The sequence below is a fragment of the Leucoraja erinacea genome, chromosome 3 (assembly GCF_028641065.1).
Source record: "Leucoraja erinacea ecotype New England chromosome 3, Leri_hhj_1, whole genome shotgun sequence".
Classification (NCBI taxonomy): Eukaryota; Metazoa; Chordata; class Chondrichthyes; order Rajiformes; family Rajidae; genus Leucoraja; species Leucoraja erinaceus.
Genome location: NC_073379.1, coordinates 29,406,163 through 29,430,780, shown reverse-complemented (window position 1 = coordinate 29,430,780; position 24,618 = coordinate 29,406,163). Strand labels below are relative to the sequence as shown.

At 44.1% G+C, this 24,618-nt stretch overlaps 1 protein-coding gene across 1 annotated transcript in view; it reads right to left on the bottom strand.

Annotated features, from left to right (window-relative positions):
- LOC129695429 (endophilin-A1-like) overlaps window positions 1-24,618 on the bottom strand; it is a 132,177-nt gene that overhangs the window by 23,507 nt on the left and 84,052 nt on the right. Inside the window, exons 3-4 of the mRNA XM_055632372.1 lie at window positions 9,292-9,364; window positions 6,220-6,363 (exon numbers count right to left, since the gene is read on the bottom strand). Of these exons, the coding sequence (XP_055488347.1) occupies window positions 6,220-6,363; window positions 9,292-9,364 (217 nt within the window). The remainder of the gene's footprint in view (window positions 1-6,219; window positions 6,364-9,291; window positions 9,365-24,618) is intronic.

The window sequence follows — 24,618 nt, the reverse complement described above, 5'->3', positions numbered from 1 at the left end:
GCACCTGCAGTTCCTTGTGTCTAGATCCCATCTATTACTTTTACCCTCTATTCTACCAGAACAGACATAGAACAGCAACAGCCCCTTCGGCCTCTATTCTACCAGAACAGACTCCCCTGCAGATTACCGATCACGCTGACTCGGAAAGATATTGCAGTTCCTCCAATGTCACTCGATCTAAATCATGAAACTGTCTTCGTAACAACACCGTGGAAGAACCTTCACCAGAGGGGCTGCAGCGGTTCAACGAGGCAGGTCAGCAAGATGAAATGTGTAGGAAGGAACTGCAGATGCTGGTTTATACCAAAGATAGATACAAAAAGCTGGAGTAACTCAGCGGGACAGGCAGCATTTCTGGAGAGATGGAATGGGTGACGTTCTGGGTCAAGACCCTTCTTCAGACTGAGGTCATCATGTTCTCAAGTGTAAATCGGGATGGGCAATAAATGGTGGTGCTGCCAGTGATGTTCATGAGCAGTAAATTAATCCAAAGAAGCTCTGATTAAACACCATTCCTTGAGGTTAAATTCTTTATACCAGGTTCTACAGTATTTTTTCCTAACTTTGATCACTCAGCTATTCCCACTTTTCCATGACTCTCTGTTTTCATTCCACTGCAACAAAGAAAAATTGGAAATTCTCGGCCAACAAAGGAGTCATTTAAAAACTTTGAAGTTCTCTATTTCTATGGCAGATTGTCAGTACACAACACAGTGCTCAATATATGACATTAGTGAAAGATTCCTTTGTTGTCATTGTGAAAACCATAAGAGTTATGAAAAGCTTCAAACACTCCATAACACTTAGCGATCTGGAGGTTTATATGTCCAGCACCGCTTGTCTGTGAGTCAGATCTGACAGATTTTAAAAATCACCAAAACTGACATTCATTAATTTTCACTGAGAATAATATTTGCATAAACAGCTTTGGATACATTCTTCTTTTTTTTTCTGATTGCCAACTATGTTTCATTTCCCGACCTTACCCGAGAGCTGAACAGGTGCCAACGTTAAAATGCACTGAGCGCCAGGGCAGAAAATGCAAAGAATGGTGAATTGGATAGTTAATTATGTGGCACCAACATTGCTGTCAAAACCTGCTCTTTAAACCAACCCTGGAACAGTGCAGATGAGTTTTTAACGACATTACTGGCCTCTTTTACATTTGAGCTTTTGAGTTGATCAATCACTGTTGGACTAACAGTAGGTTTAATTTAGATGGGAGATCTTCCAAAATGTATAACACATTTTAAGACTTAGCATGCTGAAGAATACATCCACTAAATTCAGCCGCAGTTCTGAGTGGCCATACCTGACATGATGAATACACCCATAACTCTTTCAATAAATGCATAAACTGCAAGTCTGAAACATTCTGCTCACATGTGCCTCCTTCACACCCCACCAACCTCATATTAAGTCGGCATGACGAGGCCTACGTTGCACTTAAAAACAGAGCTACAACGCAAAGGCATATCAAAATTATTTTGTGCTTGGTGAAGTTATTATAAAGACACTGATCTTCTAATATAAAATTATGAGAGGCATAGATAGGGTGGACAGTCGGAACCTTTTTTCCTCATGTTCAACACTAGAGGGCATAGCCATAAGGTGAGAGGGAAAAGGTTTAATGGAGATATGTGAGGCAAGTTCATTTTGCACAGAGTCGTGGAGGTGTGGGTACGGGGGTAGTCGTGGAGGCAGATACGATAATGGGTTCAAGTGGCTTCCAGATAGGCACAAGGAAAGTGCAGGGAATAAAGGGATATGGATCATGTACAGGCAAATGAGATCAGTTGGCTTCATGTTTGGCACAAATATTGTGTCCCTGTGCTGTACTGTTCAATGTTCTATGCTTAAAGTGAAATCTGCGAGCTGCGTAGCATTCATTGTTGATGCTTGCGTCTTTCAACATTGAATTTATTCATTTGATTTAGAAAGTGAACTGCCCTCCACATTCCATATACGGTAGTTTATTCACACCTTCAACAAAATGTCACAGGTAAACACATCTTCCTCTTCCTCTCCCTTTGCAGTGTTCAAGAGGGGCCGGAATGGGATGCTCTGGTAAGAGAGAGTACCCACTCACCCTCTCTCTTCACCATCCAGCACAACTTGAGGAGATTGCAACACCTGCCCTCTACTTCATCCCAAATTCTCCGAGGTGGACTCATAGCAGGGAAATGCGATGAATTCACTTGTAGTATCTTTCAGAATAACACTGTCAGTGGACTGAAAAATGGCAACCCTCAAATTCCTGGGAGTGCATATCTCTGAAGATTTAACCCAGCACATTGATGCAATCATGAAGAAAGCTCATCAATGCCTTTACTTCCTTAGAAGACTAAGGAGATTTGTTATATCAACAAATACTCTTGTCAACTTCTATTGGTAAACAGTAGAGAGCATATTGACTGGTTGTATCATGGTTGGTTTAGCAACTCGAACACCTGGGAATGAAGAAGATGGCAAAGAGTGGTGAACACAGTCCAGTCCATCACGGTACTGACCTCCTCACCATCGATGGGATCTACAGGAGTCGCTGCCTCAAAAAAGCAGCCAGCACCACCAGAGACACACACACCACCATGGACACACTCTCGTTTCACTTGCCATCGGGAGGGAGCCTGAAAACTGTAATGTCCAGGTTCAGAGCAGCTTCTTCCCAACAACCATCAGACCATTGAGCACTACACCCTCCAAATAAGATCCGAACTACATAGACCTGGGTGGCATTGATTTCCTCGTGGCACTGTTATTGTTTGTTTTTATAGGTATAGGTGTACCATACTCCGAATCATACTCTTAATGCAGTCTAATTCCAGGTTGTTACTGTAGCGTCATAGAGACATCAGGATGGAAACAGGCCCTTTTGCCCAAAATACTTACGCCCACCCAGATGTCCCATCTACTCCAGTCCCACCCCCCCATGTTTGGCCTATATCCTTCCAAACCTTTCCTATCCCTGCATCTGTCCAAATGTCTTTTAAATGCTGTGATAATACCTGCCTCAATAACCCCCACTGGTGCACACCACTACAGTCGTCTGTCTTTTTTTATTTTTGTCTTGTTAAATGTATGTCTTGAGTTAGTTTTTATTTTTTTTTTTAGCTGTGTATATGTGGGAGGTGGAGGGGGGGGCTGTGGGGGAAACCGTTTAAATCTCTTTCCTGTGCGGGGACCGACTATTTCCTGTCGGGTCTCGGATGTCGTTGGGCCTAACATCGTGGAGCCGGTGGCGACCTCCGGCTGGGACTAACCTGGGGGCTCCAGTTGCAGAGCCTGCGCAACTGACATCGCGGAGCTGGCCAACTTCGGAGCGGGATGAGCTGTGGTGGCGCGCGGTTGCGACCCGACTTTTGGAGTTCGGAGGCACCGGCCGCAGACCCGGTGGACAGGAACATCGGGAGCTCCAAGTCCCTGGTGGGAGACCGCTTTTCCGAGCTCCGCAACGGCGACTTCTCCTGCTGGAATCGCGGGTTTAAGGACATGGAGCCGGGGCCTAACATCGCCCGGCATGGCTTAAACGGCCTCAGGACTTACCATCGCCCGCCGGGGGCTTTAACATTGGAGCCCCAGTTTGCCTCGACACTGCAGTTGGACTGCTGGACCACGGGAGAAGGAACAAAGGGAAGAGATAAAGACTTAGCCTTCCATCACAGTGAGGAGATGTTGGAGACTCACTGTGATGGATGTTTATGTAAAACTGTGTTAAGTGTGGGTCTTGGATTGTTTTGTAATGTAAAAAACTGTAGAAATGATATTTCGTTCAAACCTAGGTTTGAATGACAATAAATGCATTCTATTCTATTCTACTAGTCACAGGCCTCCAGTTCAAAAAACAGCCTTCCACCATCAACCTCTGTTTCATGAAGTCAAGTCTCTATCCAGTCGGTGAGCTCTCCCTGAATCCCATGCAATCTAACCTTCCAGAACAGCCCAACATGCAGAACATCTAATGCCTTGAAGTCTATGTAGACAACGTCTATGGCTTTGCCCTCATCAACCTTTTTAGTTACTTCAAAAAATTCAAACAGATTCATGAGAAACCCATATCCCACGTGCTGACTTTCCCTAATTTAGTCGTGTCTATCCAAACGCATATATAGCCTGTCCTCAGAATACTTTCCAATAACTTGCCTACCACAGACATTAGGCTATAGTTTCCAAACCTTTCTTTGCAGCCTTTCCTAATTAGAGGCATGACAATAGGCACCCTCCAGTCTCCAGCACCTCACCCATATCTAATGATGCTTCATATATCTCAGCTAGGACACCTGCTATTTATTCTCTAGCTTCCCTCAGTGTCCTTAGATATATCTGATCAGGCCTGGGAAATGTATCCATCTTCATACACCTTAAGATGTTCAGCACCTATACAACTGTAATATTGACTGTCCTCATGACACTTCCATTAACTGTACGTTGCCCAGTCTTCACATCTTTCTCCACAGTGAAGACAGAAGAGAAATTCTCATTCAGGGTCTTGACCATCTCCTTCAGCTCCACACAGAGATGATCGCTTTGGTTTCTAAGGGGTCCCAATCGCTCTGTAGTTACCCACTTTCCCTCAATCTACTTGTAAAATCTCTTTACCCATTTCCCCCATGAAAGGTGCCATCTCCTTATGTGCTCAATCCCACAGACATTAATTCTTCTTTCGATCAGCCAGGCCAGTGAGGGACAGTGAAATGTACATCCACTTTATTACAAGTACAATTCTGCCCTCAACCAAAATGCATTTACCAGATGGGTATCTTGTAAATGCTTCCAATGACGGCGACGTACCCAGGAGACTATTTGCATGCTAGCCACAGAAGCAGATCTCCAATCACATATTACAATTGCTCTACATGCTTACATCTCTACTACATCAACATTCCCTACTTTAACTATGATCCTTGATTGGACTTTGCTGGCTTTACCTTGGACTAAACGTTATTCCCTCATCATGTATCTACACGCTGTGGATGGCTCGAATGTTTAGCACGCAACAAACGTTTTCCTCCGTACCTCGGTACACGTGACAATAAACTAAACTGAACTGTATCAGTCGAACCTGAGGCCCAGTCCAGAAGCCCAGAAACAGAGACAAATCACCATAACACTGCAGAAGAGCAAAAGGATAGTGGGGAGATTCCCTCCCATATCGACAATGTATTTCAGCATTACCAAATATGATTAGTTAATTTGTGTTAAGTCTATCCATGCTGCCATTCTCCCAGTTCATTGAACATTTGACAAAATACCTGATTCAAATAAGCAGAATATTGTTTTCAGCACCGCTCAGTACAATAAAGGAAATGCGTGCGCATATTTGAGCATGCAAGTTTATTCTGCCTAAGTGAGCACAGAGGGATGTGAATTTGATGGAGAGTGGGAACGTTTGGTGTGTGTGTGTGTGTGTGTGGTGTTAAATGAATGGTGGCACAGCGATAGATTTGCTGCCTTACAGTGTGCACAGCACCAGTAAACCCGGTGTCGGAGCCATTTATGTTTATATTGGCATATCATATTATTTTGTCTAGATATATCTTGCAGTATTATTTTGGACACTTGGGGACGGTCATTAAATGCACAGGGTGGTATATATATAAGAGCAGAGGGGACAGGAAGTGGCAGGCACAAGGATGGAGAACATACAGCTCTCACCAGACCAGGGAAAGAGCAGCCAACTACAACTTGTATGCAGAATAACAAAAGCCTGGAACGTTCATCTCTTTGTTTATACAACTACTTCAATAAACAACCAATTAAACTGGAAATAATGACTGAAAGATCTGATCTATTAGGTCGGAGCAAGATCACTCCTACTTACCTGGTAAAAGAGGACACTGGAAAGGATAGAAGTTTGCCATTGCACCCTCGTTCGATCCCGACTACAGGTGCTGTCTGTAAGGAGTTTGTACGTTCTCCCAGTGACCTGCGTGGGTTTTCTCCAAGATCTTCGGTTTACTCACACACTCCAAAGACGTACAGGTTTGTAGGTGAATTGACTTCAGTAAAATCGTAAACTGTCCCTAGTGTGTGTAGGACAGTGTTAATATGCGGGGATCGCTGGTCAGCACAGACTTTGTGGGCCAAAGGGCCAGTTTCCATGCTGTATCTCCAAACTAAACTAAACGTGCATGCAGCATCTGTGGCATGTAAGTGCATGTTTGCATTGGGATAGGCGTGTGCTGGTGAGGAACTGTGTGAGACTGTGTGCTAAAGACTCACCAAAATTAGATTCTTCACCAAGCTCCTTGCCAAATTTGATCATGCTTTCACCCAACAGCCCCTCTGCCTGCGGATAGCCAGGTCCTTTCTCTTGTCCTCGGATCTTCGACATGGTGTTGATCATTGTCAGTTTTGCCCTGGAGGCTGAACACAGAGAAAAGTAGTGACACAAACCATAACCAACCCAGTTTCTTATTGACTGACAATTGGCTCCCCATTCAAGTGAAATTGTAACTTTTGGTCTACGTACACCTGCATCGTATAGCTAGTGAGCATTTTCCCAATGCCAGACTTCTCAATCCATTGGCTGCACTGTGCTTCCAGCAGGGCTGATACTCAGTGGCTGCTCCAGTGAGCTCTGGTGTTTGGCTGATCTGCACAAATAGAAGTGTGCATGATGGTGCAGTGGGAAGTGGACAGCCTTGTGGTGCAGATGTTGGCCAGAGACAGCACACAAAGCTTGTTGCAATCTGCTTACCCGGAGAAACATATGCAGCTTTAGACACTAAAGTGCAACGAGAATGGTCTGAGTCGCCTGTTGCCAAAACATCACCTGTCCATTCCCTCCACAGATGCTGCCTGATCCACTGAGTTCCTCCAACACTTTGTTTTCTGCACAACGATGAAGTGTCTGTGTACTGGTTTAGCAAATGGCTCTTATCTGAAACCCAATCATTATGCTTAAATTGACGAAGTTAGAGCAGGGCATTGGGTAAAGGGTGGCTGTAGAAGGACTGCAATGCAGATTCACCACAATAATACCAAAAGATGATGGAACAGAGGAGCACATATCACAGTTGCATTTTCTGAATTTTAGATGTTTAAGAGGGATTTGATTTGAGTTGCCAAAGGGCAGATAGGAGAGAGCAGGGGCAATCATCCAAAAATTCCTTCTTTTTTAATCTTAAATGTGTAATCTGCAGAATGGTTGGCACTATGGCATAGCAATTAGTGTTGCTTCAGTGACCTGGATTGGATTCTGACCTCTGGTGCTGTCTGCTTGGACACTACATGTTCATCCTGTGACTGCATGGTTTCTGGTGGATGCTCTCGTTTCCCATCTCATCCTGGAGACATGCTGAAGATAGACACAAAATGCTGGAGTAAATCAGCGGGACAGGCAGCATCTCTAGAGAGAAGAAATGGGTGACGTTTCAGATCGAGACCCTTCTTCAGACTGAACAATGAAAGTCAAATGTGGGATCTCAGAGAGACTGGAGTGAGTCCTGTTAATCCTTTCTACATATTTACATATTTAGGAATGACTGAAGCTCAGGAAGACGTTCGTTCGCTCGTATGTCAGACGATGTAGCTCGCTGTTGGCTTCTGTCGTCGTCCAACATGTTGGCGATGTTGTAGGAAGACTTTAATGCCTGTTATCACTGTCATTTTTAAATATTATGCAATTCGTTTAAAAACCTACACAGCAGTCAAAATGAACGGCCACTGCATTCTGTGCAACTACTCAGAGGACAAATGCAATCATTAAATTGTGTTTTAAACTATGAAACATAATTATTCTTTGGATCAAGGTACAGAATAAAAAGAGACATTCAATAAAACATCAACAAAATATAGCATAAACAAAAACTGGTTTGCATAACATCATGTCCTGTAACAATGTGCCAGTGAATTAATAATTTAATCTTTAAAAAAGGCATTACGACCCAGGCTATATAGCATACATACTGAAACCTTTCTACGTGTCTTACATATGCATGCTGAGTTTTGTGCGACAAGAATGTGATTTCTCAAACCAAAGGAAATATATTCTTTACCTTAAAACAGAAATATCGTTCAAGATACTTTGTCAATTTTGATTCTCTCTTCATAAATTAGAGGTGGCAAGTGTTAAAATAAAGGGCTTCTACTTCCTGTTTTGCTCCCATTAAGGAGCAGTCTTAAGGGGCTGGGTTTGTGGTGGGTAGAGTGACAATAGACAATAGATGCAAGAGTAGGCCATCCAACAGTACCATAGTCATTTGTATATTGTACCTTATCTTTCAATTGAATACTGGCTGTTCAGAGCTGTGCTAGGAAGTGTATAAGTGAAGTAATAGACAGCTCCACATCTGATATTAAAGGGCTCCTGGAGATTTCAATCCATAAGGCCCAACCTCGAGGTATCAGGTCTGCGGATGGGATCAACACAAGCAACACACACACACACACACACACACACACAAAGAATGTTGTAAACCCCACATTTATGGGTGACAAGCTCCCCATTCTCCAGCCTATGTGTTCTTGTCATCCATCAATCTATGCATTTTGCCATCTACCCATATCAAAGTTGTCTCCCTTAAAGTGTATCACCAAAAAAATGTATTGCTCTCTCCTCATCAGGCCAACATCTCGTTAAAAATGGAATGCCAGTAAGTCATGGGAGACAGAAACTGAGACAAGAAGAAGATGAATTATTAAAACCAATCTATTTTTGGAGCAATGACTCAAGCAGCTGAACATAAGTAGATATTATTCTCAGCATCCTCGTCTTAATAAGTGATGCAAATAAATTACTAAATATTGCATTGTCATATTCATTGATTTATAACCCTAGAGGAAAAAAAGCACATCTTGGATATTCTGTGGGTTTATCCCCAGCCAACAATCTGCAGGTGAGACTGGAAAATCTCACAGAACTTGTGTAGCAGACCAAATATGTTGTCAGATCATTACCATCGGGAAGTGCAGAAGATTCATATTACATGATCTTCTTGCTGATCTCACTGAAACATAAAAGATTCGGAGGAAAGCTGACAGGGCAGATACTGTGTGGATATTAGCCTGGTAGAGGAGTCGGGGACATGAGGGGCAAGGTCTCGGGCAAAGGAGCATCTACTTCTCATTTCACTTAAGGTTGAGGTCAGGAGGAAGTCCAGAGGGTTGCGAATCATACAATTCTCTACCCCAGTGAGCAGAGGAAGCTAAATTATTAATAATATTCAAGGCAGAAAGAGGTGGATGGATCAGGTGATGAGGTCATTCCTCAGATCCACCTTAACATTACTGAACAGCAGAACAGACTCACAGCAGCAGTACAGACAACTTCTGCTCCTGTTTCTTATGTACCTGGATTGGGCTGCAGATATTCTGTTGTCTTCGTCATTATTTCCAACACTGCTCGACTGGTGACATCCACCTTCTGAGAATAAGAAATAAAATAAAAAGTTCAGTTAGATTCAATTTTATGATCTGCTCCTTTTCCAGAATATGGTGGGCTTACACCATTGACCAAGGCAGTGGAGTAAGATGTAACATTTTATTATCCTACAATCTTCTGTATTCAAACATTAAATTTGTCAAACACTGTACTGTAATTACGTTACACTAGATGGCAATACTGAGCAGTCATGGCACATGGCCCTGCACACAGGCGCCAGCAACCTAACCCAATGTACTCCTGATTAAAAGATCATGTTTAGGGTTCTAGTTTCCAGACTGTTACATTCAGGTGGAGTTGCATGTTCTCTTTATTTTCATGCCTCTGCTGCTGATGGCAAGGTCTCTTTCAGATGGAATCAACCCTGAGCTCTTCTGTATAGGAAGGAACTGCAGATGCTGGTTTACACCGAACACAAGACACAAAATGCTGGAGTAACTCAACGGGACAGGCAGTATCTCTGGATAGAAGAATGGATGATGTTTCGGGAGGTTAAGGAGGGTGTTGACCCCAAACGTTACCCATTCCTTCTATCTGGAGATGCTGCCTGTCCCGCTGAGCTACTCCAGCATTTTATGTCGGTGCTCTTCAGTATATTTCTCACTTACCGCTCCACGGAGTGCATAACAGCAAAGCATGGTAGATGCAAGGAACCGCAGATGCTGTTTCTTCCAAAAAAGGACATAAAGTGCTGGAGTAACTCAGCCGATCAGGCAGCACCTTAGGAGAACATGTATAGGCAATGTTTCAGGTCAGGACTCTTCTCAATACTGGGTCTGAGGAAAGGTCGCAACATGAAACGTCATGTATTTATGTTCTCCAGAGATTCTGCTGAACCGCTGAGTTACTCCACCACTTTGTGTCTATTTTTCCCATTAATAACACTGAAATCAACTTTGGATTCAGTTTCAGATAAATTTGATAGTTTGAAGCTCAGACTCTCATGAAACATTTGCTGCGTTTCTATTTATCGCATTTAGCCATGCCAGGTCAGCTTCCAATAACTTTCATCATTCTAACAATCTTAGTTACCGATTATACCATTTCTAAATAAATATATCTAATAACAAATAAACTGTCCAGAACCAGACTGCTGGGTTAGGGTGTTCTGCCCACAGACAGATTAGTCAGACATGAATTCACACCAGCTGTGTTTTAATTATACAAGCTGAATGTCAGAGTTAATTCCAGCACAGTCCATTACACTGAGGCCGCCATCAATTATCAATTGGGGTCTCGGCATTGATCGGGGAGCAGGGCAAGGTACTATTCCATTGTAAAATCAGACTTTATTTCAAAACTCAAATCAATCTTACGTAGATTAGCTTCAAAAAAACGTGACATTGGCAGAAATGTTCAGATGATTTATAGGATAATAGACATTTCTGACAGAACAATAATATTGTTCAGTTTTATTATTTTAATTATCAACTCTGGATTATGCGTCACTGATTTTCCTGTCACAACGACATTGTTCCATGAACATATGCAAAGATTTATGCTTGTGTTCGATGTGATTGTGTGGAGTGTATGTGTCTGTGCAAATTCAGTACATGCATAATGTATATGTACGTGTGTCAGGGAAAGGGGGAGGGGTGGGAGAGGATGGTGGGAGAGGGAGATAAAACTTCTTCAGCAATTTTAATTTTAATTTTAAATATAAGAATTTAGAATGGGAAACAAATAAATACTTGGTTTTGTCCTCACAGATGAGAACCTAATTACTTTCCAAGAGTCTAGTGAAAAGGAGGAAAGAAGGAATAATAGGAATAATGCACTTTGAAAAAATAGCGCTGGAAATGTCCTTCTATGTCCTTGAACATCCATTAAAGAATAATAAAACAGTAACCATGGTAATACTGGATACATTGATTGTCATCTTCCACGATTCTTTAGCTAACAAAACAGCTCCTGCATATTGAAGAGCGATAAATGTAACACATTGCTTAAAAAAGAGGGAGAAACAACGTCCTCATCTGCAGACCCAGCCAATCTCACACTCAAAGTTCTCTCCTCTGCCTAGCGGAGTGGTCCTCACTCACAACAACATCTCCTTCAACTCAACCCACTACCTCTAAATCAAAGGTGTAGCCATGGGCACTTATATTGGCCCCAGCTACAGTATACCTGCCTTTTTGTAGAGTACATGGAACAACCCCTGTTCCAGACGTGCACTGGCCCGATCCCCAAACTCTATCTCCACTACATCTAAACTACCTCGTGCACACATGCAGAATTCATGGACGTTATTAACTTCTCCACTAACTTTCACCTGCAGTCAAATTCACCTGGACTATCTCTGAAACCTCCCTCCTCTTTCTTAATCTCAATGTTGCCATCACAGGAGATAGACTCTCAACCGACGTTTATTACAAACATACCAACTCCCATGGCCATCTGGACTAAAGTACCCGTAGTCCTCACCTTTCACCCCATCAGCCATCGCATAAAACACATTATCCTCCAACATTTTTGCCACCTCCTACAGGATCCTACCATTAGTCACACCTTCACATCTCCGACCCTGCAGAGACCCTTCCCTCTGCAACTTCCTGGTTCACTCATCCCTTCCCACCCAAACCACCCCCTCCCCAGGTACTTTCCCCTGCAACCACAGGAGATGCAACACCTGCCCCTATCCCTCGACCCCATCCAGTGTCCCTGAAAGTCCTTTCGGGTGAGGCAGAGTTTCACTTGCACCTCCTCCAACATCATCTACCATATCCGCTTTTCCAGGTGGGGATTCCTATACCGGCGAGGCGAAGCACAGCCTCGATAATCGTTTCGCTGAACACTTTCGCTCAGTCCGCCTTGCACCCTCAATGTATTTGGCCACTCATTCAACTTGCTTACCCCAATCCCATCCAGGATTTACCATGCCACTGATAAACTTAGAAAAGTTACAAAAGATATTCACAAAGAGCTGGAATAACTCAGCGGGCCAGGCAGAAACTCTGGGGAAAAAGGATGGGTGACATTTCAGGTCGGGACCCTTCTTCAGACTGAAATTAGAAGGCGAGGGTGAAAAACGAGAGGTGAGGAAAGACCAAGACAATCAGGGCCAGCAACAAATGAGCTTAGACAGGGTGGTGCCCTGATATTGCCCTAATCATTGTTGGCCAAGGAAGGTGTGATCTCAAGACGGATATAATGTGGTGAAATGCGGAACTGGTTAAATGACTAGGAGGAAAATGTTACTTAAAACTAGGTAAACGTTACTTAAAAATAGCGAATTGAATGTTCATAACGCTGGGTTGTAAGCTCCCCAAGCAAAATAAGAGGTGCTGTTCCTCCAATTTATGTGTGGCATCACTCTGGCAGTGGAGGATGCCCAGGACAAAAAGGTCAGTATGGGAATGGAAAAGTGAGTTAAAATGGTTGTCAATGGGAGATCCCATTGGCCACGGTGGACAGAGCATGGGTGTGCAATGAAACGGTCTCCAAGTCTTCATTTGATCTTGCCGATGTACACATCAGGAACACTGGATGCAGTGTTACATGAGAACCTCTGTCTCAACTGAAAGGATTGTCAGGGCAGGCTGCATCTCTGGAGATATGGAATGGGTGATGTTTCGGGTCGAGTCTTCTGAAGAAGGGTCTCGACCTGAAATGTCACCCATTCCTTCTCTCCAGAGATGCTTCCTGTCCCGCTGAGTTACTCCATGTGCAGTTCTTTCCAACACAGGGCTGTCAGGGCCCCTCAAAGTAGTCGGAGGAGGAGCTATAAGGACAGGTGTTGCATCTCCTGCAGTTGCAAGGAAATGTATCTGGGGAGGCGGGACTTTGGGTGGGAGGAGTGAACCAAGGAGTTGCGGAGGGAGTGGTCTCTGTGGAAGGCAGAAAGGGGTGGAGATGGGAAGATGTGATTAGTGGTGGGAGGTGACGAAAATATTGGAGACTAGTCAAATGCGGAGACTAGTGGAGTGAAAGGTGAGGACCAGGGGGAACTCGGTCCTCATTGCGTTTGGGGAAGGGGGAGCGAGAGCAGAATTATGGGACATGGAGGAGACACTTGTGAGGGCCCATTATTACAGAAGGGTGAAACCCATGCCCCCCAAAGAATGAGGACATCTTAGATGTCTTAGTAAGGGAGCAGAGGTGGTGGAAATAGAGGAATTGAAAGTTGGGACTAACATCTTTGCAAGAGGCAGGGTGGGCATGAGAGTAGTCTAGATAACTGTGGGAATCGGTAGGTTTGTAATATACTTTCAATATAAATGGCAGATTAATTGAATCCTGTTTTTTGCACCAGTCTTCATAGTAAAAGACACCAGCAACCTGCCTGAAATTCAAGAGAATCAGGGTTGGAAGTTGGAAGGTGGAGTGGCTATTTCTAAGGAGAAGGTGCTTGTGAAGCTGAAAGGTGTGAAGGTGGATAAGTCACCTGGACCAGTGGACTACACCCCAGGATTCTGAAAGAGGTAGCTTTAGAGATTGTGGAGGCATTGGTTGTAACCTTTCAATAATCACTAGTCAGGAATAGTTCCAGACGATTGGAAAATTGCAAATATGACTCAGCTGTTCTAGAAGGGTGCAAAGCAAGTATTTGGAAGCACATGATAAAATAGGCCAAAATCAGCATAGTTTTGTGGGGAGATCTTACCTGACGAACCTGTTAGAATTCCTTGAGGAAGTAAATGGCAGGATAAGCAAAAGAGAATCAGTGGATGTGGTTTACCTAAATTTTCAGAAGGTCTTTCATAAGGTGCCGCATGTGAGACTGCTAAAGACGATGAAAGCCCATTGTACAGTATAGAAGATACTAGCATGGATAGCAGGTTGGCTGAATGGCAGAAGGCAAAGAGTGCCAATAAAGGGGCCTTTTCCTGGTTGGTTGCCAACTTGATTAGTTGGTTGGTTCCACAGGTATCAGTGCAGGGACCGCTGTTCATTGCATTGTATATCAATTATTTGGATGAGGGAATTGAAGGTTTTGTGGCTAAGTAGACAATAGACAACAGGTGCAGGATAGGCCATTCGCCTTTCAAGCCAGCACCGCCATTCGCTGTGATCATGGCTGACCATCCACACTTAGTACCCCGTTCCTGCCTTCTCACCATATCCCCTGACTCCGCTATCTTTAAGAGCTCTATCTAGCTCTCTCTTGAAAGCATCCAGAGAATTGGCCTCCACTGCCTTCTGAGGCAGATAATTCCACAGATTCACAACTCTCTGGGTGAAAAGGTTTTTACTCATCTCCATTCTAAAGGACCTAACCCTTATTCTTAAACTGTGTCCCCTGGTTCTGGACTCCCCCAACATCGGGAACATGTTTCCTGCCTCTAGCGTTTCCAATCCCTTAATAATTTTGTATGTTTCAATGAGATACCCTCGCATCCTTCTAAATTCCAGAGTATACAAGCCCAGTCACTCCATTCTATCAACATATGACAGTCCCGCCATCCCGGGAATTAACCTCGTGATCTCCCTCAAAAGCAAGAATGTCCTTCCTCAAATTTGGAGACCAAAACTGCACACTATACTCCAGGTGTGGTCTCATTAGGGCCCTGTGCAACTGCAGAAGGACCACTTTGCTCCTATACTTAACTCCTCTTGTTATGAAGGCCAACATGCCATTAGCTTTCTTCACTGCCTGCTGTACCTGCGTGCTTACTTTTAGTGAGTGCTGAACAAGGACCCCCAGATCTCTTTGTCCTTCCCCTTTCACAACTTGACACCATTCAGATAATAATCTGCCTTTTAACCTCACATTTATCCACATTAAACTGCATCTGCCATGCATCCGCCCACTCACCCAACCTGTCCAAATCACCCTGCATCCTCATAGCATCCTCCTCACAGTTCATACTGCCACCCAGCTTTGTGACATCTGCAAATTTGCTAATGTTACTAAACTATGTAGATGATACGAAGATAGGTGGAGGGTCAGGTAGTATAGAGAAAGCAGGGACTCTGCAGAAGGGCTTGGACAGATTGGGAGGCTGGGCAAAAAAGTGGCAGAAATGGAATAGGGCATAGTAATGTGTGGAGTCATGCATTTTGGTTGTAGGAATAAAGGTGTAGAGTATTTTCTAAATCAGAATCAGAATCACACTTTATTCGCCAAGTATGTTTTGCAACATATGAGGAATTTCATTGGCCGGGTCAGTCATACAATTAAAAGCAACAGATCACTCAAAAACACATTTTAGCATGAACATCCACCACAGTGACCCCTACACATTCCTCACTGTGATGGAAGGCGAAATAAAGTTCAAGTCCCTTCCCTTAGTTCTTCCTCGGCCGTGGGCCTCGAGCCCCCGTTGATGGGACAATCTTGACTCCCGTAGCCGGCGGAATTTCAGGCCCTCCGCGTCGAGGCGATCCGCTGCCGCATCGTGGGGATGTCAGCTCCCCCGCGCTGGACGATCGAACCTTGCGTCGGGGCTGGTCGAACCTCTGCGACGTTGGAGCTTCCCGGCTAGCCTCTCCCGAAGACTGCGAGCTCTTGGTGGTAAAGTCCGCGGTGGTCGCGGTGGGAGCGATCCCAGGCAAGTTCCGATGTTAAGTCCGCGCCCTGCGGTGGGGGTCACGACAGTCCGAGGAGGCCTCCAGCTCCAGCGATGGAAGACCGCAGAGCGCGCTGAAGAATGTGGTCCGAAAAATAATCACATCTCCGGCAAAGTAGGAACTTGAAAAAAACGTTTTCCCTGATCCCCTCCCCCCTCCCCCACATAAAACAAACCAAAGAACATTCAAACAAACTTTCAACACACTAAAAAATGACAAAAGAATGGAAAAACGAACAGACAGCCGGCAGGGCAGCCATCTTCCCAAAAAGTGAATTTATGTTGAATTGGTAATAAGGAAGGCAAATGCAATGCTAGCATTTATTCCGAGGACAGTTGTAGTGATGAGGCTTAAAAGGCACTGGTCAGACCGCATTTAGAGTATTGTGAGCAGTTTTGGGCCAGCATATCTGAGGATGTGTTGGCATTGGAGAGGCTCCAGAGAAGATTTACGAGAATGATTGCAGGAATGATTGGGTTAACATATGATGAGCATTTGACAGCACTGGTCCTGTACTCACTGGATTGAGTGGATGTGAAGAGAATGTTTCCACTAGTGGGAGAGTCTATGACCAGAGGACATATGTTCAGAATAAAAAGACATATCTTTAGAAATAAGATGAGGAGGAATTTCTTTAGTCAGAGGGTGGTAAATCTGTGGAATTTGTTGCCAACGAAGACTGTGAAATCTAAGTCAATGGATATTTTTAAGGCAGAGATAGTTAAAATCTTGATTAGTACTGGTGTGAGGGGTTATGGGAAGAAGGCAGGTGAATGGGGTTGAGAGGGAAAGATAGAGCAGCCATAATTGAATGGCGAATCAGACTTGGGCCTAAAGACCTAATTCTGCACCTAGAATTTATGAATATCCTCAGTAGGCAAACATTGGCATGGATTCAATGATCCTTACTGCTTTCTTCCTTGATAACATCTATTCAGGATTGCAGGGTTGTGGATGCAGCCCAGTCTATCACACAAACCAGTCTCCATCCCCCCCCTCCCCCCTCTCCACCCCCCCCCCCCCCCCCATCAACTCCATCCATAGTTCATGCTGCACCAGGAAAGCAGCGAATATAATTGAGGACCACTCACACCCCATTTTCTCTCTTTTCCTAAAGTAGCTTAACCATTAGCACACGAATACTAGCAAACAATATTAATGGTACAATCACTGCCACATCAAAACCTTGATAGTCATCGCAATCTATGGTTCTCTTCATTCTGACAGCTAATGCAAATTGCATTCACCCATTGCATATAGTTATAGGGCATTGAAACAAGTCCTTTGGCCCACCTTATGCATGCTGACCAGGGTTCTACAGAGGTTTCTCTGTATACATGGCTTCTACAGAGGCCCGGGGAGCCGTTGGTGTGAGGAGGAGTTACCTGGAGCTGTGAGTATAAAAACAGCGCGGGGCTTGCTTCTACAGAGGCCCGGGGAGCCGTTGGTGTGAGGAGGAGTTACCTGGAGCTGTGAGTATAAAAACAGCGCGGGGCTTGCTTCTACAGAGGCCCGGGGAGCCGTTGGTGTGAGGAGGAGTTACCTGGAGCTGTGAGTATAAAAACAGCGCGGGGCTTGCTTCTACAGAGGCCCGGGGAGTCGTTGGTGTGAGGAGGACTTACCTGGAGCTGTGAGTTACCCAAATCTGTAACGTTCCATCTCACTTCCAGAGAAGGAGTCTGGTGGAAGCCTCTGATTGGTCGAACGGACTAGAGGAAGCAGCTGATTGGCTTGTATCCCGGGTAAGGCTTTATTGTATTTGGATAAGGGGGAGAATGAGGGCCAGGGCAGTTTACTGTTCTGGATGTCAGATGTGGGAGGTCATGGAGTCGGGAGTGCCCTCCAGACGTCCACATCTGCGCAAGGTGCGTCGAGATGGGGCTCCTAAGGGACTGTGTTAGGAACCTGGAGCAGCAACTCGATTACCTCTGTCTGCTCAGGGAGAGCGAGGAGGTCATAGAAAGGAGTTACAGGGAGGTGGTCACTCCAAGACCACGGGAGACAGAAAACTGGGTCACAGTTAGGAAGGGCAATGGGCAGAGGCAGGGACTGGTGAGTACCCCGGTGGCTGTACACCTTGAAAATAAGTGACAGCCTACCTGGGGGCAGCGACAGCGGCCGGGCCTCTGGCACAAAAAACGGTCCTGTTGCTCAGAAGGGTAAGGAAAAGAAGAGGATGGCAATTGTAATAGGGGACTCTATAATCAGGGGGTCGGATAGGCGATTCTGTGGACGCAGACAGGAGACCCGGATGGTAGTTTGCCTCCCTGGTGCCAGGGTCAGGGATGTGTCTGAACGTGTCCAAGAAATCCTGAAATGGGAGGGAGAGGAGCCTGAGGTTGTGGTACATATAGGTAGCAATGACAGAGGTAAAAAAAGAGAAGAGGTCCTGAAAGAAGAATTTAGGGAGTTAGGTAGAGAGTTAAGGAGAAGGACTGGAAAGGTGACAATCTCAGGATTTCTGCCTGTGCCACGTGACAGTGAGAGTAGGAATGGAGCGAGGTGGAGGATAAATGCGTGGATGAGGGACTGGTGCAGTGGGTATGGATTCAAGTTTCTGGATCACTGGGACCTCTTTTGGGGAAGGTGCGACCTTTACAGAAATGACGGGTTGCACTTGAACTCGAGGGGGACCAATATCCTGGTGGGGAGATTTGCAAAGGCTACTGGAGAGACTTTAAACTAGTATGGTTGGGGGGAGGGACTCAAATTGGGAAAGCTAGCAGTCAGTGTGTGAGGCAGGAGGCAGAGAATGGTAGCACTCTGACCCAAAATGTAGGGGAGAGAGAAGAAAAAGACAGTAAACAGAGAATAAGAGAGGGTGGGTTTCTTAAATGTGTATATTTTAATGCTAGGAACATTGTAAGAAAGGTGGATGAACTTAGAGCCTGGATTGACACCTGGAAGTATGATGTTGTGGCGATCAGTGAAACATGGTTGCAGGAGGGCTGTGATTGGAGACTAAATATTCCAGGATTTCGTTGCTTCAGGTTTGATAGAATTGGAGGGGCAAGAGGTGGAGGTGTTGCATTGCTTATCAGGGAAGATATTACAGCAGTGCTTTGGCAGGAATAGATTAGAGGGCTCGTCTAGGGAGGCTATTTGGGTGGAACTGAGAAATGGGAAAGGTGTAACAACACTTATAGGGGTGTATTATAGACCACCAAATGGGGAGCGAGAATTGGAAGAGCAAATATGTAAGGAGATTGCAGATATTAGTAGTAAGCACAAGGTAGTGATTGTGGGAGATTTCAATTTTCCACACATAGACTGGGAAACACATTCTGTAAATGGGCTGGATAGGTTGGAGTTTGTAAAATGTGTGCAGGATAGTTTTTTGCAGCAATACATAGAAGTACCTACTAAAGAAGAGGCGGTGCTGGACCTCCTGTTAGGAAATGAGACAGGTCAGGTGGCAGAGGTATGCATTGGGGAACAGTTCAGGACCAGTGATCACAATATCATTAGTTTCAATATAATTATGGAGAGGGTCAGAACTGGACGTAGGGTTGAGATTTTTGATTGGAGAAAGGCTAACTTTGAGGAGATGCGAAAGGATTTAAAAGGAGTAAATTGGGACAGTTTGTTTTATGGGAAAGATGTGGAAGAGAAATGGAGGACATTTAAAGGTGAAATTTTAAGAGTACAGAATCTTTATGTCCCTGTTCGATTGAAAGGAAATAGTAAAAATTGGAAAGAGCCATGGTTTTCAAGGGAAATTGGACACTTGGTTCGGAAAAAGAGAGAGATCTACAATAATTATAGGCAGCATGGAGTAAATGAGGTGCTTGAGGAGTATAAAGAATATAAAAAGAATCTTAAGAAAGAAATTAGAAAAGTTAAAAGAAGATATGAGGTTGCTTCGGCAAATAAGGTGAAAGTAAATCCAAAGGGTTTCTACAGCTATATTAATAGCAAAAGGATAACGAGGGATAAAATTGGTCCATTAGAGAGTCAGAGTGGACAGCTATCTGCAGAACCAAAAGAGATGGGGGAGATATTGAACAATTTCTTTTCTTCCAAGGAGAAGGATATTGAATTATGTGAGGTAAGGGAAACAAGAAGAGTAGCTATGGAAACTATGAGATTCAAAGCAGAGGAAGTACTGACACTTTTGAGAAATATAAAAGTGGATAAGTCTCCAGGTCCGGACAGGATATTCCCTAGGACATTGAGGGAAGTTAGTGTAGAAATAGCAGGGGCTATGACAGAAATATTTCAAATGTCATTAGAAACGGGAATAGTACCGGAGGATTGGCGTACTGCGCATTTTGTCCCTTTGTTTAAAAAGGGGTCTAAGAGTAAACCTAGCAATTATAGACCTGTTAGTTTGACGTCAGTGGTGGGCAAATTAATGGAAAGGATACTTAGAGAGAATATATATAAGCATCTGGATAAACAGGGTCTGATTAGGAACAGTCAACATGGATTTGTGTCTGGAAGGTCATGTTTGACTAATCTTCTTGAATTTTTTGAAGAGGTTACTCGGGAAATTGATGAGGGTAAAGCAGTGGATGTTGTCTATATGGACTTCAGTAAGGCCTTTGACAAGGTTCCTCACGGAAGGTTGGTTAAGAAGGTTCAATGGTTGGGTATTAATGGTGGAGTAGCAAGATGGATTTAACAGTGGCTGAATGGGAGATGCCAGAGAGTAATGGTGGATGGTTGTTTGTCAGGTTGGAGGCCAGGTACTAGTGGGGTGCCACAGGGATCTGTGTTGCGTCCACTGTTGTTTGTCATGTACATCAATGATCTGAATGATGGTGTGGTAAATTGGATTAGTAAGTATACTAAGATGATACTAAGATAGGTGGGGTTGTGGATAATGAAGTAGATTTTCAAAGTCTACAGAGAGATTTAGGCCATTTGGAAGAATGGGCTGAAAGATGGCAGATGGAGTTTAATGCTGATAAGTGTGAGGTGCTACATCTTGGCAGGACAAATCAAAATAGGACGTACATGGTAAATGGTAGGGAATTGAAGAATGCAGATGAACAGAGGGATCTGGGAATAACTGTGCACAGTTCCCTGAAAGTGGAATCTCATGTAGATAGGGTGGTAAAGAAAGCTTTTGGTGTGCTGGCCTTTATAAATCAGAGCAATGAGTATAGAAGTTGGGATGTAATGTTAAAATTGTACAAGGCATTGGTGAGGCCAATTCTGGAGTATGGTGTACAATTTTGGTTGCCTAATTATAGGAAGGATGTCAACAAAATAGAGAGAGTACAGAGGAGATTTACTAGAATTTGCCTGGGTTTCAGCAAGTAAGTTTCAGAGAAAGGTTGAACAAGTTAGGGCTTTATTCTTTGGAGCGCAGGAGGTTAAGGGGGAACTTGATAGAGGTCTTTAAAATGATGAGAGGGATAGACAGAGTTGACATGGATAAGCTTTTCCCACTGAGAGTAGGGAAGATTCAAACAAGGGGACATGACTTGAGAATTAAGGGACAGAGGTTTAGGGGTAACATGAGGGGGAACTTCTTTACTCAGAGAGTGGTAGCTGTGTGGAATGAGCTACCAGTGAAGGTGGTGGAGGGAGGTTCGTTTTTATCATTTAAAAATAAATTGGATAGTTATATGGACGGGAAAGGAATGGAGGGTTATGGTCTGAGCGCAGGTATATGGGACTAGGGGAGAATACGTGTTTGGCACGGACTAGAAGGTTCGAGATGGCCTGTTTCCGTGCTGTAATTGTTATATGGTTTATATTATATGGGTGTTCACTCGAGCGAGCCCCATTTGTACCCTTGCATCCCCTCTCTCTCCATTCCTCCCGCACCCTAGTCTTCGTATTAGTTTTACTGTCGTCCTGTTGAGTTCTTCTCTCTATATACTCGTTGTCACCTATTGGGGGCGGTCATGGTGGCACAGCGGTAGAGTTGTTGCCTTACAACAAATGCAGCGCTGGAGACCCGGGTTTAATCCAGATTACGGGTGCTGTCTGTACGGAGTTTGTACGTTCTCACCGTGACCTGCGTGGGTTTTCTCTGAGATCTTCGGTTTCCTCCCACACTCCAAAGACATACAGGTTTTGTATGTTAATTGGCTTGGTAAATGTAAAATTTGTCCCTCGTGGGTCTAGGATAGTGTTGATGTGCGGAGATCGCTGGTTGGCGCAGACCCGGTGGGCCAAAGGGCCTGTTTCCGCGCTGTATCTTTAAACTAAACTAAACTAATCCCACAGTCAACAATGGCCTTTTGTATGCCCCACTTGATTGTCTTCGCATTTTACACATCTTCCAATCATTTCTCCTAAGTACCATCTCTCGTTCCCCTTTCCCCTGACTCTCAGTCTGAAGAAGAGTCTTGACCCGAATCGTCACCCATTCCTTTCCTCCAGAGATGCTGCCTGACCAGCTGAGTTTCTCCAGCCTATTGTGTCTGTCACAGGATTTTAAACTCATCTGGTTCTCTGTGCTTTGTTCTGCTCAGGAATATTGCCTTTCAATCGCAACGTACCAGGGCTCCTCTTGCATGAGTGGCTTGTGTCAACCACGGACTATACAATAATGGGTGCCAGTTGCAGAAGGGGTGTGAGGACATCAGAGAGCTTCACTACAAATGACTAGCACCTCACATTTTAGCTTCACATGCACAAGGTGCCACAATGGCAGAGCTGGTAGAGTTGCTGTTTCACTGTCCCAGTAACCCAAGTACAAACTTGATCTTCAGTGCAGTCTGTGTGGGGTTTGCACATTCTCCTGGTGACTTCATGGGCTTCTGCTAGATTCTTACATTTATTCTGCCTTCCAAAGAGATGCAGGTTGATTTGTTAAATGAACACTGTAAATTGCCCCTCACGTAGAAACATAGAAAATAGTTGCAGGAGTAGGCCATTCGGCCCTTCAAGGCAGCACCGCCATTCAATATGATCATGGCCGATCATCCAAAATCAGAACCCCATTCCGGCTTTTTCCTCATATCCTTGATTCCCTTAACCATCAGAGCTAAATCTAACTCTCTCTTGAAAACATTAGGTTGATGAGGCTCTAGAAGGCGCAGGTAAGGCCGCATATGGAATATCATGAGCAATTTTTGGCACCATGTCTGAGGGAGGATGTGCCGGCTCTTCTAGAGGAGGATTACAATAATGATCCCAGGAATGGTAGGTTAACCTATGATGAGCGTTTGTCGACACTGGGCCTGTATTCGCTGGAGTTTAGAAGAATGATGGGGGACCTCTGAAACATATAGGATAGTGAAAGGCTTGGATAGAGTGGATGTGGAGAGGATGCTTCCACTAGTGGAAGAGTCTAGGACATAGCCTCGGAATTAAAGGATGTTCTTTTAGTTAGGCGATAAGGAGAAATGTCTTTAGTCAGAGGGTGGTGAAACCATGGAATTTATGCCACAGAAGGCTGTCGAGGCCAAGTCGGTGGATATTTTTTAAGGCAGGGATAGATTCTTGATTAGAACATCTGTCAGAAGTTATGGGGAGGAGGCAGGAGAATGGGGTTAGGAGGGAGAGATAGATCAGCTATTATTGAATGGCGTAGACATGATGGGCCAAATGGCCTAATTCTCCTGCTTATCCCTTATGAGTGGTGGAATCTATAGCGAGTTTAAGGAAATGTGGAGGGAATAAAAATGGAATTACTGTTGGATTAGTGTTAATGGGTGCTTATTGATCAGCACAGATTTCATGGGCCAACAGACCTAGTTCCATGCGCTATGACCCTAAAGCAATATTATAGATTTTGTGATGGTAAGCACTTAATTACCCAAGATTTTTCAGAGAAATATCACGCCAGCAAATAAAAGACTTTTCCTAATGTTGGTTCATATGTTTTTTTTAACATCCAAAGCAGCAGATGAAGAGGCGAAATAGAAATTTAGGAAATAATTAAATTCAAAATATTGTGTGTAATCAAACCACCTACACTTGCAACAACCCGTTATTCGAGTGAAAACGGGTTCTCCCCTCTGATTAATATTTCCTCATTAACTCCATTCCCTGAAGCTTACAATTTGGCTGCTGACTTTATCCAAGACCATCTGTTCCATTGCTGACAACTTTGGTCTTTCAGATAACACTCCAATTTTCAAGTACTACAGTTGAATCACATTTTGTTCTATATCTCCTCTAACGTGCAAATGTACATCTCAATTTCTCCTCAAATCTTTAGTTTCACGAACAGCTCAATTCCTTTCCATTTATGCTTCCAATTTTAGCTTGGTGTTCTTCAGAGTCTATAATTAGGAACCCTGTTACTATGAAGTGATTCACGTGCTAGAATGACAAGGCTTAAATGTAAGGCATATGTTCAGTTGCTAGTGGGCTAATGATCACTCTACCATAATGGGCAGATGGCAGTGAGGATCAGGCCACAACCACGCCAGCAACGGCTCATGGTAGAGTAACAAAGGAATGATTGTTGCTTCACCATGTAACAATCAGTTATGATGATGGCTGATCATCTATCAGCCAAAGATTCACCAAATCTCCCCCAGATTTTCTAAACCATTTGCTCAGTTATGTTATTATCTGGAAGGCAGACCAGTACAGACTTCAGGTCTTGCAGGAGCAGGTGGGAGAACCAGGGGATGCTGCACTTGTCTTTATTCTATCCTTTATCATCAGGGCTACAGCACCATGATCTTACACCCTTCTTATCCATTATCTCTTCTCGATGTTTGGTATCCCAGAATATCCAACCTCATTTCCGTCCTTTCACCCTTTTTTAATTTTATTTTTAGTCCTGTTAAAAGCAAAATGTTTGTTGGAGG